This window comes from Canis lupus, chromosome 7 (genome assembly GCF_011100685.1).
Source record: "Canis lupus familiaris isolate Mischka breed German Shepherd chromosome 7, alternate assembly UU_Cfam_GSD_1.0, whole genome shotgun sequence".
NCBI lineage: Eukaryota > Metazoa > Chordata > Mammalia > Carnivora > Canidae > Canis > Canis lupus.
Window position 1 is genome coordinate 52,940,372 of NC_049228.1, and position 18,142 is coordinate 52,958,513.

General features: G+C 56.0%; 1 protein-coding gene across 50 annotated transcripts in view; it reads left to right on the forward strand.

The window, feature by feature from the left end:
- CELF4 (CUGBP Elav-like family member 4) overlaps nt 1-18,142 on the forward strand; it is a 298,234-nt gene that overhangs the window by 266,472 nt on the left and 13,620 nt on the right. For 5 of the 50 annotated variants that reach the window (XM_038543416.1, XM_038543423.1, XM_038543424.1 and 2 more), the window contains exons 4-12: nt 1,025-1,153; nt 1,492-1,571; nt 1,944-2,087; nt 3,154-3,301; nt 5,223-5,372; nt 9,080-9,145; nt 10,179-10,262; nt 15,192-15,335; nt 15,938-16,082. In XM_038543416.1, the coding sequence (XP_038399344.1) occupies nt 1,025-1,153; nt 1,492-1,571; nt 1,944-2,087; nt 3,154-3,301; nt 5,223-5,372; nt 9,080-9,145; nt 10,179-10,262; nt 15,192-15,335; nt 15,938-16,082 (1,090 nt within the window). The remainder of the gene's footprint in view (nt 1-1,024; nt 1,154-1,491; nt 1,572-1,943; nt 2,088-3,153; nt 3,302-5,222; nt 5,373-9,079; nt 9,146-10,178; nt 10,263-15,191; nt 15,336-15,937; nt 16,083-18,142) is intronic. The other 45 variants (XM_038543430.1, XM_038543436.1, XM_038543432.1 and 42 more) reach the window with 24 other exon arrangements.

Genomic DNA, 18,142 nt, shown 5'->3' on the forward strand with positions numbered 1-18,142 from the left:
TCCACATAGTCCAATGTGATGATCCCTGTTACCCTAAACACGCAACCAAGAGGTCAGCAAACCACTTGGGACTCGACACAGGTTAGAGGGATGCTGGTGAGAGAACCCAGCCTTCAGGAACAGATCTCCCCCAAAAGTGCCAGGGCTAAATTTTGCAGCATGAACTAGGAAGGGCCAGACCACGAAAGGGACACCAGATGGAGGTGAAAACAATGTGAGACAGAAAGAAGGTGTGACCGTGGGAATGGCTCAGGGCATTCATTCATCCACTCCATGCCCCTGTCCTGAGGGCCTACTATGTGCCAGGTTCCGAGGCTCCAGCCAAGGCCTGGTCTCTTCCCCGGGGGAGAGGAGATGGGGTGGGGGCAGGGAGCTAGACAGAAGCCAGCTACACAGGCAAGGCCATAAATGTCCTTTGAAATCTGGGCCATGAGGAGGTGAGACAGAGGGTAGAAGAGAGCAGGAAGGAGGGATCTCGATGAAGAAGCAATATTTAAACTGAGACCTACAAGAAGAGAAGAATTCAGCCTTGTGATGTGGGAGGCACTTAGGGCAGAGGGAACAGCCTCTGCAAAGGCCCTGTGGCAGATTTGACTGTTGAGAGTTAATTTTGGCATCTGTGGGTAAAGGTGGCTCAAGAAGTTAGCGTGTGTCTAAGAGGATGGAGGAAGGGAGTGCCGGGTGACTCGTGTGCCACCCGTGTGCCATCTGTGTGCCCTGGGTGAGCAGCCAGACCAGGGCCTTGCTCCCTCTGCGTGCTGTCTGCCCTCGGGCGGGAGGGGGCACAGTCGCTGTCATCCCGCTCCCTTGACCCAACCCTCCCTCCTCACCTCCTCCAGCTTTGCTCCCCCTCCCGTCCCCCTGTGGCCGGTCCGGCTCTAGCTGCGCCCCGCCCCAGCCCTGCCCCTCGGCTCCGAGCCCTCTCCCTGCCCAGCTCTTCCCTCCCCCTCCCCCTCCCTCTGCGGCGGTGCCCTGCAGCCCGGCTCCCCGAGGCCCGGGTAAGCATCTCCTAATTTTGTTCCAGAAGATAGAAAACTCTTCGTGGGCATGCTCAACAAGCAGCAGTCCGAGGACGACGTGCGCCGCCTGTTCGAGGCCTTCGGCAACATCGAGGAGTGCACGATCCTGCGCGGGCCCGACGGCAACAGCAAGGGTGCGTGGGGGCGGGGCGGGGCCGGGGGGCGGGGCCGGGGCGGGGCCGGGGGCCGGGGGCGGGGCGGGGGGCGGGGCGGGGGGCGGGGCCGCGGGCGCCCCCTGCCGGCCGCCTCGCCTCCCGCGGGGTCCCGGGCGCCCCGCGCCTGCGGGCGGAGGAGGAGCCTGGAAGGGGCGAGGGCGGCGGGAAGGCCGGGCGGGAGGCCCAAGGGTGCCTCGGGCTCTCGGGCCCCTCCAGGTCTCCCGGGGTGTGTGTTTCTCGCGTCTCTGTGTGTGTGTGTCCCCGTGTCCCCTCGGCCCCTCCCGCGCCGCGCCGCTCAGCCTCTCGCGTCCCCCCAGGGTGCGCCTTCGTGAAGTACTCCTCCCACGCCGAGGCGCAGGCCGCCATCAACGCTCTGCACGGCAGCCAGACCATGCCGGTGAGTGGGGCGGCCCGCCGGCGGGGGGGGGGCGGAGGGACCGAGAGCCCGAGAGCCCGAGAGCCCCGAGAGCCCGAGAGCCCCGAGGGCCCCGCCCGCCGCCCGCCGCCCGCGGCTCACAGCCCCCCAGGCCGGAAGGCTCCGTCGCTGTCGGCATCTTTCAGACGAGGACGCCGAGGCCCAGAGATGCTAAGGAACTGGGCTGCTCCCAGATAAAACCCGCTGGCGGGGGGGTTAAGACCCCGGGCCGCCGGTCCCTCCCCCCGCCCCCGTGCCCCCTGGAGAGGGTCGGGTGCGTCCGGGCTGGGGGCGGGGGCAGCTGGGAGGGGAGGCGGCGGGCCGAGGGGGCCTCACGCACGGTAACGGCTGCAGGGAGCCTCGTCCAGTCTGGTGGTCAAGTTTGCCGACACCGACAAGGAGCGCACGATGCGGCGAATGCAGCAGATGGCTGGCCAGATGGGCATGTTCAACCCCATGGCCATCCCATTCGGGGCCTACGGCGCCTACGCACAGGCAGTAAGTGGGGGCGCAGCCCGGCGGGTTTGGGGGGAGCGCAGCTGTTCTCCAGCTCACTTAGCTCAGAGCCCCACAGAGCAAGGACACCTAACAGCGCTGAGGGGAGCCCTGCTCCTGGCCCAGAATATCCTGCTGCCCTGGGGTAGGAGTGCTGAGGAATGAACCCAGGCAGTAGAGGCCAGAGGGGGTTAAGCCAAGGGTGGCTGCCAGGAGGAGGGGGGCGGGGTGCTGTCCTTTTCTAAGCTAGAGAGAAGGCCTCTGAGCCAGGCAAGTGCTCTTCCACTAGTCAAACCCTAGGAAGCACCACTGGGAAGTGGCAAGAGAGGCTCAAGTGTACGTCACCGCTCTTGCTCTCACTCATGGAAGGGGGTCCTAAGGCCCCTGGGCATTCCTTGCAGAGGTCCTTTGAGGTGCCCCCAAGGCCCTCCATGTCCACACCTCCCTGCAGTGCCCCCCCAGACCCCGCCATTTGCTGCTGACCACCCACTTCTTTCTTCCACATTGGAGCCGGCTGTGTCCACATCTCCCCTGAGCTGCCCCCCACATGCATAGCACTGAGGTAGGCCAGGGTTTCCGTTCCAAAGAGGTAAGCTCACTTCAGTTCTTCAGCAGTGTCCAAGCTTGGCCATGTCAACAACCTACCCAATCCCCACTCACCTTTTTTGAGAACACTGGGGTGCCTAGAGTTCTACTCATGATTCTCCTGCTGCTTCTACCCAAGACTCCAAGTTAGGACCATTTTAAACAAATCCATGCCAAGTTAGTTCTACAGAGGCTCATCTAACATGTCTCTTGAGCTTTGGGTGTCACATCTCCATGGATGACAGACCTTTCACAGGGCTGACCAGCACCCATGGAGCCAGTCCCCCCTCTTTCTACAACTTTAGAGTCCCTAGACCCTGTCATTACTTATGAATACGGTGCTCTCAGGCGGTGGGCGTGGAGAGATATAGCTGAACTCCCTGGAGTCCAGGGCCCAGGAAGCTGGTGTCCAAGAACTGAGCCCCTGGTGGGGAGGGCTGCCCCCCTGGAAGCGCATGATATTTTTTCCACTTCTCTGCCCCAGCTGATGCAGCAGCAAGCGGCACTAATGGCGTCAGTCGCACAGGGCGGCTACCTGAACCCCATGGCTGCCTTCGCCGCCGCCCAGATGCAGCAGATGGCGGCCCTCAATATGAATGGCCTGGCGGCCGCACCCATGACCCCAACCTCAGGTGAGTGCGCAGGTACCCACACAGGGTCTGGCCAGGCAGGAAAACAGCTGTGCTCAGGGTGGGACCTATTGATGAGCCAATTTTGTCTACCAGTGGACCTTCCTATGGCCTGAGCACACATGTATGGGCCCAAGCAGGCCTCATCCTCCAGAAGTTTGTCTTAAGAATGTTCCAATCCCTGGGGACCTAAGGGAAGATGGGATGCGGGCCCCATGCTATCAATGACATGATTTCAGGGTGGTGACAATTTCATTTAAGTCACTGAGCCATGTCAGGAAGTAAGTAATCTTCATCTCTTTTATAGATCTCTAGAAAGAAGTTCACATGAAAACACTTCCCTTTGAGGTCTGAGGGGTAAAGAGCCTTGCGTATTCTGTGACCTTGTTAGGTTCCCGACCTGACCACAGAAGGAGCCCCATTTTTTCATTTTTCTTTAACCCAACCTTGACTCATTGGCTTTTCCTAAGACATCTGCACGACAAGCAGGAGAGGACCTCAGGAGTTATTAAAGGACAGGGAGCTTGGAAATAACCCCTTTCACAAAGCATATTCTTTTTAAAAATTTTTTGAATTAAAAAAAAATTTAAAGAGGGTTTTTTTGTTTGTTTGTTTTGTTTTGTTTTGAGAAAAAGTAAGCAAGAGAGAGCCTGAACGGGGGGGGGAAGAGAAAGAGAGAGAGGGAAAAGCAGGCTCCCCACTGAGCAGGGCACCTGATGTGAGGTTCCATTCCAGGACCCTGAGATCGTGACCTAAGCCAAAGTCTTCACTGACTGAGCCACCCAGGCTCCCCACAAAGCATGTTCTTAATTGGATCTTAGTTATTGTTCAGTTCAGTGATTCTCAACCCGGGCAACTTTGTCCCGCTGCCCCCCAGGACATCTGCCAATGTCCTGAGACACTTTGGTCGTCACAACTGGTGGGGGCAGGGAGCTGCTCCTGTAATCTTGTAGGTAGAAGCCAGTGATGCTGCCAAACATCCTACAATGCACAAGACAGCTCCCAACAATAAGGAGATATCTGGCCTCAAATGTTGATGGTGCCAAAATTAAGAAACTCTTTTCTAGTCCCAAGGGCTGGCCCCAACACCCCAAGCTCTCATTCATCAAGCTTCTTTGGCTCTCTGCACCCACACCAGCCTAGCAGCTATCCTGACATCCAGGAGCTGTAGAGGGACCCTGCTTCCTACATGAAGAGGAAGGCCCTTTCCAATACAATCACCATGCCATCCACACTTGGGGCTCCACCCACCTCTGGCATAGGGAAGGCACACGGTGTCGTCATCTGTCCCTGACTTTACCCTTGCCACAATGAGAATCACCTTTGCTTCCATTGGAGGAGGCTGAAGTGTCTATTTTGTGTATGAACAGGGCTAACTGTGGACTCTGCAAAGGGCTCTCTCCTTACTTGCAAGGCAACATCAGAATTAAGATCTCCTCCACCTGAGTAGCAAAACTCCTGGGTGGGGAGGCAGATCAGCCCTTTGGTGATTCAGACAAGAGAGCAGAGCCAACAACTCAGAAGCTCCTTAGTGGCTAAATGAGGACCAGCCCATCCTGACCTAGCCAGGGTGAGCAACAGCCACTGAAAAAGATGAAAGGAAAATTAAGTGTGGTCAAAGTCAAGGACATTGAGAAGTTTATGTGCTGCAGGTCCAAAGTCATGCTGCAGTTACTGGTCAGGGAAGTCTTTATGGGGTAGGCTGGAGTTGGAGTCTGCCTTGAAGAATGGATACAGTTGGGATGAGTGGTGTTACCATGCAGGGAGATAACCCAAGGCATGATTCACAGATAGGATTGAATTGGTAGGTAAAGTCTAGATCTATTCTCAGGCTCTTGGAGCCAACAAGTGGAGCTCCATGGGTTGGCCTTCCTCACTTTTGTTCTGCTTGCCCTTCTCCACCCCTCTTCACCTCTGGAACCAGGTGGCAGCACCCCTCCGGGCATCACTGCACCAGCTGTGCCTAGCATCCCGTCCCCCATTGGGGTGAACGGCTTCACTGGCCTCCCCCCACAGGCTAACGGGCAACCTGCTGCGGAAGCTGTGTTTGCTAATGGCATCCACCCCTACCCAGGTAAGCATATCTGGTAGCCCTTCCTTCCCCGTGCCACAACATTCCTCATCCATTCTGTCTCTGCCTTTGGTGTTATAACAGGGAACATATGGCTCCTGCCCTCTTGCCTGTTCCTTGGGAGAACCCCAAAATGTGATTAGAGAGAGCTAGCCTCCTACCCTCCTTCAGGGAGCCCCTGGTTGGGAAAATGAGATGAAATTTTCATTCTTGGAGAGGTGCCCATCTGAGGGTGAGAAAGAAGCCCATTCCTGGAGCTCTGTCAGGAAAGAGAAGAGAATAGATACAGTTGTACAACCAGGTAGAGAGGCTAGTAACTGCAAATTGATTGAGAGTGAATTCGACCCATAGGAAGTGAGGAGGTAGATGCTAAAAAAGATAATCGTACTGAGTTAAGTAAGAAAAAATTCTTGTAGGAAGGAAGCAAAGACATATACATTGGCAGTCTGGCCGGTGTGTACCAATTGGGTCCCTGGATCCATACAAAACCAAGGTCAGCACTTCGGACAGTGTATCAGAACCTTGGCTAGCACCCGAGGGCTTCTCGCATAAATTCTGGCACAGGAGATCCAGGAAGCCTGTTCTTGGATTAACTTTGTTTCTCTCAAACTTAGCATTTCCCTTGTGGCAAGAGTGCCCAGTTGACTTGAAACAGTTGCTCTCTCTGGGTTTCAGGAGTGACTGACATTAGAAAAGCTGGAGCTAAAGCCTGAGAGTAGACTGGCAAGGGGCAAAGTGATAGAGATGTGAAGAGTGCTGTCCTCCTTCCTGGAGGGCAGATGATTAGGTTACAGAGTCCCTATAAGTACTAATAGGCGCCCAGCCTGTGCTAGATGAAAGGGGGGGGGGCGCCCAGAAGGAGATTGGGACATGGACCTATCCCCTGGGTGGTCAGCATCAGCCACAAATACAACATACATTGACAGCATAATGAGATAATAAAGCAGAACAGAGTGTCATCAAGAGTGAATGTTCTCTGCCTGAGGTGCTGAAGGATTCAAATGAAGGGAGCATTCTGTAGGGTGAGGAAGCCCAACAGAGCTTTCTGAGGAGGAGGCCCAGATCAACTCTATCAGGCAGGTAGGAATTAGAGAGGTGAGGAAGAACAAGGAGCACACTCCTGTGGAGGGGGCTGTCCTGCGGGCCCAGGGTCTGGTGAGGAGGTTCCCCAACTGGGTCAGAGGAGGTCAGCTTGGGGGCAAAGTAGTGCTCTCTACTCTGGTTGTTCATCGGAATCCTCTGTGTGACTTCGTAAAATCACAGAAGCCCAGAGATTCTGAGTTCAGTGTCTGGAGTGAGGCCCAGACAGCTGTAGAATATGAAAGTTCCACCAGCAGCAGAGTGCAAGGTCACTGTGCTAGCAAGAAATAGAGGGAAATTTCTTGACTTTGCCCTTGGTGTTGTCTCTGATCTGATCCTGGCGCTCGTTCCACACCTCTCCTCTCGCTGCCTAGAGAAGAGGCCAGAGAGGCTTGGAGGGAAGTGGCAGGGCCAGGATCTGGAATGTCGTTGAAGGATGAAGACTCCAGGCTGGCCAGGGAGGCAGGGAGGGGCTTGGCAGGCCAGGAGGTGGGAGAGACCCCACCAATCTCCTGGTTCTTGGGCTCCTCCCCGCTCAGGCTCCTGGGCTGGGAGATACAGTCCCCAGCACATCTGGGTGGTTTCATTTCTGCCCTCCTCCCTGCCTGCAAGCCCATCTGGATCTCTGGATTTTGACAAACCTGTTTCTTCCCCACCCCCAACTGGCATGTGTGAGCTGTCTCCCTCATGGAATTTGGAAATGTTCCTCTTCCCCATTTGTAACAATCTGCCACATCCCATAAACAATTCCCTGCCAGAGCAGGAGGGAGGGATGGAGGGAAGGAAAGGAGAAAAGTAGTACATTAAAAAAATTAATTTACCATCTTTAAATGCAGAGTTTGGAGCTGCTGTAATGAGCGAGATCCTTCAAAGTGTTCACTCTTTGGCAGTTACTAATGAGGTCATTAAGCAGAGAAGTAGAGAGGGGTCTCAGAAACGCTTTTCTCCACTTCCTACCCCTGGGTAGCTTCTCTGTTCTCTCCTCTCACTCATGGAGATCATGTTTGAAGCACACAGTGTGACCTTTCCTGCCATGTAACACCCCTGAAGGGGCAGCTCTCACAAATGTTAAGGACCATTGGCTCCTTACGTGGCAGTATTTGCAGAGCACGTGCTGTGGTCCTGACGCTGTGCCGGGGGGAACTGCCCTTTGTTGTGCAGGTTATATTTTGCATAGGCCATCACACTGGCCACAGGAAAAGACACCTTTTTCTAATTTGCATAAAGGTGCTTTGTGTTCGAGCAGCTGGGAGGACAAAAGGGACAAAGCTAGCTGTGGCTATCCACAGAGTTGGGGCCGGTAGAAGAGTCAGGCACAGGGAGCAGGGGAGGAGAAGACCAGCCCGGCAAGCACATCATCATCATCCCTTGACCGCTGGGAGCTCCTGGCTCCAGTCTCTGCTGTGAGGGACACAGAGGGATAGGGTTTTGTCCCGAGACAGCCCCAGGCAGGAGGGGACCTGCATCCTGACCCATTGTCAGCTCCCCACTCTGAGCAGTGCCCTCCTGGGCTCAGCTTCCCCAATGCCATTCATGCTGTCTCCAAGGACTCCTGCCCCACGATCTTCGTTTGGCTTCGCTGAAGCTCAGATGCTATTGTTCTAGCAGAATGTTACTCGGAGTTTGAGGGACAGGAGCTCAGAAGGGAAGTTTGGGAAGTCTTCGAAGTCTGGGGGCCCCAGAGCCTAGCACTGCCAGTTAGCTTGGCCGGCCTGGGTTGCCAGGCAGATAGGGCCACATAATTTTCCTTCTGCCTTGCTGTGTTATTCAGTCTGCTTCAAACACACCGAGGCTGGATGTGTCACCTCCCCAGGGCCAGCCCCCTCCCATCACCAAAGGTAGTGCCCACATTCGCCAGGCTTTTCCCCACAGCCCTGTGGACACAGCAGAGGCTACAGAAATGAGCCAAGCCTTTTCCCCGGTCCAGCTTCTCCAGGTTCCTTGCCCAGAGTTTCAGCCTAAGGCTCCTCTCCTCCCACTGAATGGAGGACATCCCAGACTCATGACATCGGGTAGGAGGAAGGTCCTCAGTCATGTGGCTCTTCTGTTTCTGCGGGCGGTCCTCCTTTCCCAGCCCATGGGGCAGATCTTATATGTGTGGTTAGGCCCCACTTCTCAGCAGGTGTCCCAGGTGTGGCCTTGGAGTGCAAGGCCTCCATGCCTTGTGCAAACTCCCTATGGATCCTGGAGAGGTGCCCGCGTTTGAGCAGGCATGGGTGGCCCAGGAGGACACAGTGGCAGGATGAAGCCTCCTGGGCCCTTGATTTTAGCCAGCTGGGATCTGCCCATGCCTCGTGCTGGGAATACCTGAGGAGGATACCACCTCCCTGGTAGCCTCTAGCCCCCTTGCCCACTTTCCCTCAGCCCTTCTCAGCACCAGGTCACGGGAGTATCTTCCCACCAAGCCCTTCGTGGTGGAGCCCTCCTCTGCATCTCCTTGTCAGCCCTTCCCAGCCTTCTGCATGATCCACCCCCTGCCCAGGGCTGCAGCCCCAGTCAGGGTGGGGGCAGGCAGACGCCACAGTGGCTGGGGGGAGCCATGCGGCCCCAGCATCACCTTGTGGGCATGGCTGGAGTGAGGCTGGTCTGGGTGGGCACCGCTGACTTCTGCTTCCTTGGCTCCCCTGCAGCGCAGAGCCCCACCGCGGCGGACCCCCTGCAGCAGGCCTACGCTGGAGTGCAGCAGTACGCAGGTCGTTAGTATCCTCACATCCCCAGTCCTCATGCCCGAGTACCAGTGTCCCCTTCCCACCCCAGGCCTGGGCCCCAAACTGGTGGGGAGGGGCAGGGGAGGACAAGGCGGGAGGGCTTTACTGGGAGAGGACTCCTCCTCCGACACACACAGGCAGCAGGAGTGGGGCTCCAGCAAGGTGACAGGGAATAAGGGAGGAGAGGCAGCCAGAGGCAGAGAAAGAATTGAGAAGAGATAGCCTTGGGGCGAGCAGATGAGCCAATGAAGGGAGCCCAAGGCATGCTGTCAGCCACGATTCCCTGTTTCTTTCACACACACCATAATCTCATCCCTGCTGGGCCAGTGTCAGAAAGAGCCAGAGAGATCTCCCCTGAGGGCGATGTGGGGGTTTCAGTGAGTTGGCCTCTCACATCTGGAGCTCAGGGGGAAGCTCTCTCACCTGCTGGGACCCCTGAGCTCTGACCTCAGATCCTGCACCTTTGGGAACCAGGCCAGGCTGAGGAAGGGGCTGGCTATTCCTGTGTCACCTCTGACCCTCTCCCAATTGAGTGCAGAAAGCACCAGGTTTGTCCCACTTAGTGCTGTGCCCCTGGGCAGGATCCCTGAGGCCAGGCTCACACCTTGGGTGGCGCCCCACCTCCCACATAGGTGCCATCGGAGTGGGCGGAGGGTGTGTGTGCCAGCTTCAGCAGGGGCTCAGAGCACGGGGCTTCCAGATAGAGTGGGTGATCTGGTCTGGGCATTCCAATGTTTTTGATGATCCGTTACTGTGGATTACCTATGCAGGTGGGTTGTCCATTGTTTCAGAATAAACTTGCCCCCTCTCAACTTGCACGCACGTGCGCGCGCGCACACACACACACATACACACACTGAGCTGGCTTTATCTTAAGTGGCTAAGCTAAAATGCTATTTTGGCTGGTCTGCTTTTACTGCTCAACACTGAAGTTTCTCTCTTTCTCCCTGCCTCTCCCTTTGTCTCTCTCCGTGTCACTGTCGCCGTCTCTCCCTCTTGCCTCTTGTCTTTGGCCCTCCAGCAGCCGCCTACCCTGCTGCCTATGGTCAGATAAGCCAGGCCTTTCCTCAGCCACCTCCAATGATCCCCCAGCAACAGAGAGAAGGTGAGTCTTTGAGCTGGGGCTTCCTCCCCACCCCCTTCTGTCCCCAAAGAGGCTGCTCACTTGGGCCTCTGGCTGGGGTGTTTCTTTTAAAAGGTGACCATGTTTGTGTGTTGTGTGGAGCAGGGTGAGGGAAGACAGCGGGATTGCGAGATGCGGCACTCTCTGATCCAAGCATGGAGGTGGGCTTCTCAGGGGCAGCAGCTCCGTAAGCCCAAGTGGTAGGAGGTCAGGAAGGTAGAATCCTGGGAGAGGTGGGGTCCAAGAATCCCCCCTCCTCTAATGGGCGGGATTTGGCCAGTGGAGAGGAAGGGAAGGAGTAGGAATGCTCCAGGTGGGGCAAGAGTAGGGAGACCTGTTCATCATGGGCAGGAGAACTTGGATCCTCTGGGTGACCGGGAGAGACAGCTGGAGCTCCTGGGCTGGGACTCCGTGGCCAGGTGAAGAGGTGGGAGTGCCTCAGTGCAGTCCGAGTGGAAGAAGAGGTCCTCAGGAGATCACATCCAGAGGTCCTGGTGTGCACAGGGCACAGGGCAGGCCAGGCAAGGCCAGTGGGGTTTGGGAGGCTGGGATCTAATAAAGATCAACAATGTCCTCCCATTCCAGAGCCTCGAGCCCCACAGGAGGCTGGAGAAATAAGGTCACCCTCAGGGCTTCCGTGAGCCTGCACACAGTGAGCTCCCTGTGAGAAGCAGGAATACTAACCACGTTTTGCTTTCCCTGTCCCACGACAAAAGTCACCCTGCCAATTAGACCACCACCTCTGCCCCAGGAGCCCACTTGGCCAGGGGATCCCAGTGGTCTTCAGCTAACCACCTCATAGTCCCTGCAGCAGACGAGAACATGTAGGTCAGCTCTGGAAAGGACCCCAGGATTCTGTGAGTCCAAATCCATTGGTCAGATCGGCCCCACACAGTCCCCAGATGGCTGAGAGCCTGGGCTTTGAAGCAAATCCGTCTGGGTCTGACTCCAGCATGGCACCTCCCCATCCTTGCCCTTGATGTCCTCACCTGTAGAATGAGGGTAGTGAGGATTGGTTGTTGGCGAGCATGAAGCTCTAAGGAGCTCAGGTCTGACTGGGACTCCAGCAATTTCTTATGGATTTCACTGTATGCACACAGCCCTTCCTTCACCAAACTGTCCCCCTCCAAAGTTGCCCATGATGCCCACCACCCCAGTTTACACATAGTGGGCAGCTTCTGAGATCCATATCGTCATCTCTTCCTGCCCAGGAGAGCCACGTCAGAGGAGTGTGCGGCAGGCCATGCCCGCTGCCTGGAAGCACAGCCCTCTCTAGCTCTCGGTGACACCCAGGCCCCCTGCTGCTGAAGCGGCCTGGGGGTTGGTCCAGATGCCCTGTCTCTACCAGAGGGTCTCCTCTTTGGGCTGTGGCCCTCCAGCCTGCTCTGCCCCTGTCCCTCTTCCCCTTAGTCCAGCTCTTCTAGTGCCACATCAGTCAGATCAGAGCTGCAAGGGGTGGCGTCAAGGAGCCCCAGTGTTGCTCATCCTTCCCAGGCCCAGAACAGAGCACTGTGCCCTCGGGCGCTATTGCCTTTGCCACCCCACTGGCCTCAGGCTCACCCCCCCTCAGCCTGCAGTCAGCATGCTGCGTCACTCTGGCCTGTGGGCTTAGCGGTCTCTAAACCCTGCTATACACACACACACACACACACACACAGCTGCAGGTCAGTGCTGCTCTGACCAACACACAGGATAGTCCCTAGCACTGGCCTTGAACAGAGTGAGGCCCTCCATCTGATCCCTGCTCCTCCCCCCTTACACTCTGCTCTACCCCATTTATGTCACTCTGAACTTCTTATACCTTCCTTCCATCTCTGCGTGGTTTCTGCCCCTGCCCTTGTGCCCTGCTCCCCAGGTCCCTCTCCAGCCACCTCTTAGATGTGGGATCTCACACTGTTGTCCACACTCTCCCTGACTGGAGCCCAGGATGAGGCACCATGAGAGAGCAGGGCATGAGGAGGGCTGAATCAGGGACCCAGATGTGTACAGAGCCAGGCTTCATACAAGGGTGAGCTCAGGGCGCTAGGAATGGGGTTGTCAGAGAAGGTTTCGAGGGCCTGGGAGGATGAGATCTTTAGCACACAGAGATGGGGAGACAAACAGTCAAGGCAGGGAGGACAGGAGCAAAGGTGTGGGGGCTGCGAAGTATGAGGTGAGCTGGGGCCTGGGGATGGGATGGGGAGGGGAGACAGGCTAGGGTGGGTTGGAGTCAGCCCAAAGCCATGTCTACAGTATTGCAGGAAGCATAGGTGAGAAAGAAGGCTGTGTTACTCCAGCCATGCCAGTGGTTGGCCCTTTCTATCATGGTTATCTCCCCAATGTGTAATGTCATTGATATACCTGGACACACGGGTTCCTGGAGAGACCCTCCTTCCAGAACTTTGTCTTTGAGCTGAGCCTGGAAACCAAGAGGCACCAGGAGGCTCCACAGATGGGCCTCAGGGGTGCTCTAGTCCTGGCTCCACCTAGGCCTGCAGTATGGTCAGGGTAGCCACCTTCTGTCTCTGGAGCTCTGTTTCACCATTTCTCAGAAGGCTGGGTGGGACCAGATTGATCTCCAAAGTCCTTGATGCCATCTATCTGGATGCTCTATGATCTGTGGATGAGGAAATGCAGGGAGGACTTGGGAGTACAAGGCAATGTGTAGGCTCCCTGTTGAGGGGTGGAGGATGGGGGTGCTAGGCTGGAGCCAGGAGAGCTGGTCCTGTGAAGCTCAGCTGCATACCATACTGATGAGATGAGCCTATGGGTCTTGCCCTCAAAGGCTTCTGGAACCTTTAAGTTGAATAAACATAACATCCACTTAAAGCAGTATGCAGAACTTGAAGCAAGGGTCCCAAGTTCAAGGCAGGTGGCTGTGTGGGGTGGAACAGTGAGGGAAGACCTTACGGATGAGCTGGAAGGAGGAAGGAAGGCAGTGCTGGGGGACAAGAGAAGGCAAATGCCCCTGTCCCTAGATCTCCCAATGTGGCTGGAGAGGAAACCTCCCAGACCTAAAGGAGAAAGAGCCCCAGACCACAAATTGTAGACTTAAGGAACTCTGAAGAGAGAGGTTGGGGAGTATCTGGGTGGGAGTCCTGGAGGAGGTGTGGCTTAGATTAGGCCTTTGAGCTGGTTCCTGCCCCACGAGGACTCACATCTAGCTGGGGACCATCCAGGGACACATTCACAGGGTATGAACCAGTGAGTACCTGGCATGGTTGGAAATGGGGTGAGGGGAGGGCACCCCAGTGCTTGGGGGGTTCCACAGTGGAGATCCCAGGAAGTGGGAGGGAGCACTCTTGCGCCGGTTCTGAATGCGCCGCCAGCTGGCAGTTTGCCTGGGAGACCGTGGTGCACGGAGGGGAGGCTGAGGGTGAGAGGAGGGCCGGAAGAAGGTTCAGGGTGGGGACCTGGGACCCAGGAGGTCAGATGCTCAGAGGGTGGCTTTGGTGGTCAGAGGAGGGAGCCAGGAGGAGAGTGAGGGTCGAGAGACTTGCTCCCCAAGGGGGTTACCTGCAGCTTCACCTGCCCCAGGGAAGCACCACACGGTTCTGGCCCTCATGAAAGGCACGGAGCTGCCCACCTCTTACTACCTTCACTTCCGAGCTCACGCTTAGCTGCTGCCAGCCTCTGGTCAGAACCTTGGTTCTTGGACATCTTTAACAAATGCAGCGGCCTCCTTTGCATGGCCTCCACAGGTTGGAAACAATCATTGGGACAACCACATTTTAAAAGGTTAAAAATACGTAGCGTGCTCTGTTTAAGATGACAAGAAATAGATTAATCATTTTGGAAAGATTTCTATTTCAAAGTGAAAATGGAGCATTTTGGTCATTTAAAAAGAAAAAATGTAACTCGTTAGCCATCTGGAAATTTCAGAAATCCAAAGGCCTGAACGGTGTTCAGTGTTTCTGGGGCATGGAGACTTATGAGAAGTAGAGAGGAGAGCACAGACTACAGAGACAGATGGTCTGGGTCCGTTTCCTGGCTCCACCCACCCCCAGCTGTGTGACTTCTGGCGGGTGACTTAACCTCTCTGGGCCTCTGTTGCCTCATTTGTTTAGTGGGAGTGACAACAGCACTTGCCTCAGAGCGCTGCAGGAAGACTAAGCAACTTAACATACACACGGAGGGCTTAGAGGAGCCTGGCCTGTAGTTCCTGCTATGGAAGGGGCAGGGTGGTTATCCTGGTGGGGGGGGCAGTGGGGAGCTCCACGTAAGGAGGCATGTGGGTACGCAGGCTGACGGCCCAGCCAGCCGGGAAGCCCCTCCCGTGCACCTGTCTGCTGGAGGAGGCAGAGCAAGTCTGGATTTCTGCACTCAGGTCAGGGGCTGAGTGTGAGGTTTGGGGTGGGGAAGGCGGGCCTGCCGGGCAGCAATGGGAAGGAGCAGCTGCGGGCTGTGGAGAAAGATGGGCCAGAGCAGCGGCCACCGAGCTCAGGGCTGGGGCCTGGCCCCGAGGGCAGAGGTGAATGAGGCCTCTCACCTGGCTGCCTCCACCGGCCGGGCTGCCCCTGGGCGGCTCCAGAGCAGGGGCTGGGCCCAGGGCGGCTGGGCCCTCCCAGGCCTCCCTCTCCTCAGCACCCCTCTCCCCCGCTGATGGGGCCTTGGCACATTTACCCCCTTCCCTCGTTAACTGGGCCCCTGGAGCCAGGCGCCAGGCGCCCTATGACAGGTTCATTTCGCAGGGAAGGTGACGGAGGCACAGAGAGGCTCAGTGACTTCCCCAAGGGCAGGGCGGAGACCAGAGCTCTGACTGGGGCTCAGCAGTTCCCACTCCTCAGTGGCCGCCCTTGGATCTTGGATGAGACCCCCCCTCCCAACCTTGCCCCCCTCCCTGCTGCCGCTGCCTAACTCGCTCACCTCTCCTCTGTCTCTCTCTCCCCCCCAACCCCGCCATCCCTCCTCCCCGCCCCTCCCCCACCGCAGGGCCCGAGGGCTGTAACCTGTTCATCTACCATCTGCCCCAGGAGTTTGGGGACGCTGAGCTGATGCAGATGTTCCTCCCTTTCGGTAATGTCATCTCCTCGAAAGTGTTTGTGGATCGGGCGACTAACCAAAGTAAATGCTTTGGTGGGTAAAGATAACAAACCAACTAGCTTCACCCAGGACAGGGCGGTGCTCGCACCAATTTACCGGTGTCCGACTGCTTTTAACCTGCTCCTTCACATCGCCCCCACCCCAGGTGCTCCCTAAGGCCCAGCCCCCAGCCTCCATCTCCCACCCTTCCTCTTTCTGCTACTGTTCTTTTGGCTTCTTGGCTTTCCCTGCCCACTCCTGCCCCTCCACCCTGCTAGCTCCCCATGTCCCCTATAGGTTCCTCCCCGCCCCCAGCCCTCCACTAGGACCAGTTTCCACCCACCTAGAAGGGGAAGGAGTCACCTTGGGCCAGGGTGTATGTGTGTGTGTGTGGCGGGGGGGGGGGGGGGGGGAGGGGGTCATCAAGCAGAGTCCATTCTCCCAGCATCCCCTCCTCTTACAGTCATAGAGACCCTGGTGGTTCTATATTGAGCATGCTCCCTGGTGTGGGGGTCTGTCAGCTGAGGCCCCTGTCCTGCCTGCCCCTTGGCCTCCTCCACCTCTCCATCCTGCCCCTGCCGCCCTTCTCTGTCTACCCCGCTCTTTGCTCCCCTCCTGCCATCCACTGAACCCTCCTTCCCCCACCACTCCCTCAGGCCACCAGAGCCACATTGCTGAGGAGTCAGGAAGAGCAAACTGGTCCTGCCCTCAGGAAGCCTCAGGTCTGAGCTTAGCTGAAAATCATGCCTACTCCGCAGCACTGAAGTCTGCAAGGCACCAAGTAATGGAGCAAAGAGAAAGGCAGGTGGATGGAAATAGATGTGAGGAAGGGGAGGGAGTTCCGCGAGGGAGAACAGAATGGGTGCCCAAGCAGAGCCGCGGGGAAGGACAGTGAATGAGGAAGCGGCAGGAGGCTTTGGGAGAAGGGAGAAGGGGAGGCCGGCAGTGAGGGAGGGGCTGTGTCGGGGAGGGTTGACCTGTCAGAAGAGGATGCTGCTTCTGGGATGGAGGCAGTAGGAGATGATGGGAGGTCCTTGACCTGAGACTACTAGAATGAAAATACAGCTTTTAGGAAATGTGCATGGTGGCAGTATGCTAGATGGGACAGAGGACTTGGGAGGATCTAGGAGTATGCTTGTCAGATAAAATACAGGGTGCCCAGTGAAATTGGAATTGCTGATAAACAATGGATGCATTTTTTGTAAGTATGTCCCAGACAGTATATGCACTATGTTCCATGCAATATTGGGGATATGCTAACAGTAAACGAATATTCATTGTATATCTGAAGTTTGAATTCAGTCGGGCATCCTGTGTTTGGATTTGCTTTAGACCTCCTGGAATCCCACCTCATTCTCACACCTCTCCCCACCACTCCTTATTCCCTTTCCTCTTCCACCTCCATCGGTCCTTGCCCTGAGGTTAGATCCACTCATGAGTCCCCAAGGAATGAGGAGTCCAGTCCCCAGAGAGCCAACATGGAACCAGAGCTGTCTGAGAAGCTTAGATCTCCATGTTGAACCCCAGATTCTGGGCCTGGAAGGGGAGAGTAGGGGCCTGTTTGCCTGGGGAACCCCGGTCACAGCTTGGGATGCGGGAGGGGAGACCGCACAGGTGTGTATCAACATTAGCAACACATGTTAGGGAGATTGCGGTTTGGAGACCAACTTGGCAGAGCCGTGAACAGCTTGAGGTTTTAAAGCATGTTCCCCAAAGCAGTCAAGATCTTGGTACCCTTGTCCCCTTCCCTCTGGCAGCTGCCACAGGATATGTGGGGTACTTGGAGGGCATAGAGTTATCCTGGCAGTTCCTTTCTCTTTGGGTTTGAGAAAACAGGGCAAAAGAAAAAGACAGGATCATACCCCCTCCCCCATTTGACTGGTATTTCTGCTGACAAATTACAATTACAGATGTAAGAACAATAAACTGGACATCATCGCAATTGCTCTTTAAATAAGCCTCAGATGTCACATACGTCAGAAGACACTGTTAAGAGCCCACGAAGTGCTGAGCACCGGGGCAGTAGGCTTAGTCTCTGGACAGATCCCCAGAGCATTTGTGCTGCCCTGGTGAGAACACAGCCCATTTTTTCAAAGGCATTTACTTGGAATCTGCCCCAGACGTTGCCCTCGCCATTTGCCTATTTAAATTCTCCAGGACCAAAGTTTTTTTCCCTGCTTTTTCTGAAAATCATCCTCTGTATACTTCTACTCTGGATCTTTCCTCTGTTCCTGAACAGACTTCTAGCCTAAACATCCACTGGCCTTAGAGAAGGATGGGCTCCTGCCAGGCCAGCCTTGCCTGGTGCTTCCTCCTTAAGCCCCTTGGGTTCATTCTTCCATGCTTTGGCCAAACCCCAGGGCTCATTCCTAGGCAGAGCATTTGTTTATTTTTTAAAAATATTTTGTTTATTTATTTGAGAGAGAGATAGAGCATGAGCAAGGTGGGAGAGGGGGAAGCAGACTCCACATTGAGCAGGAGCTGGACATGGGGCTCAATCTCAGAACCTTGGGATCATGACTCTGAGCCGAAGGCAGATGCTTAACCGACTGAGCCACCCAGGCGCCCCCAGGCAGGGCATTTCAGTCTGAGCCTCAGTGTCCTCATTTGTGAAATGAGGATGTTGGTGGTCATTTCTCAGGGGCCCTCTGAGGGTTACCGGAGGTGGTGTGTGTGAGGGGCTTTCCCAGAGCAGACCCTCAGGAGGTGCTAGAGCCCCATTTATTCCCCAAAGGGAGGATTGTCTTTGAGTAAATGTGGTTCCATGTTAAAGCGAGTCCCTCAAAGACCCCACTTGTCTTTATAAGCATAAACAGAATCATCCACATTTGAGCTGATGTGCAGCATAAATGGTTGCTATG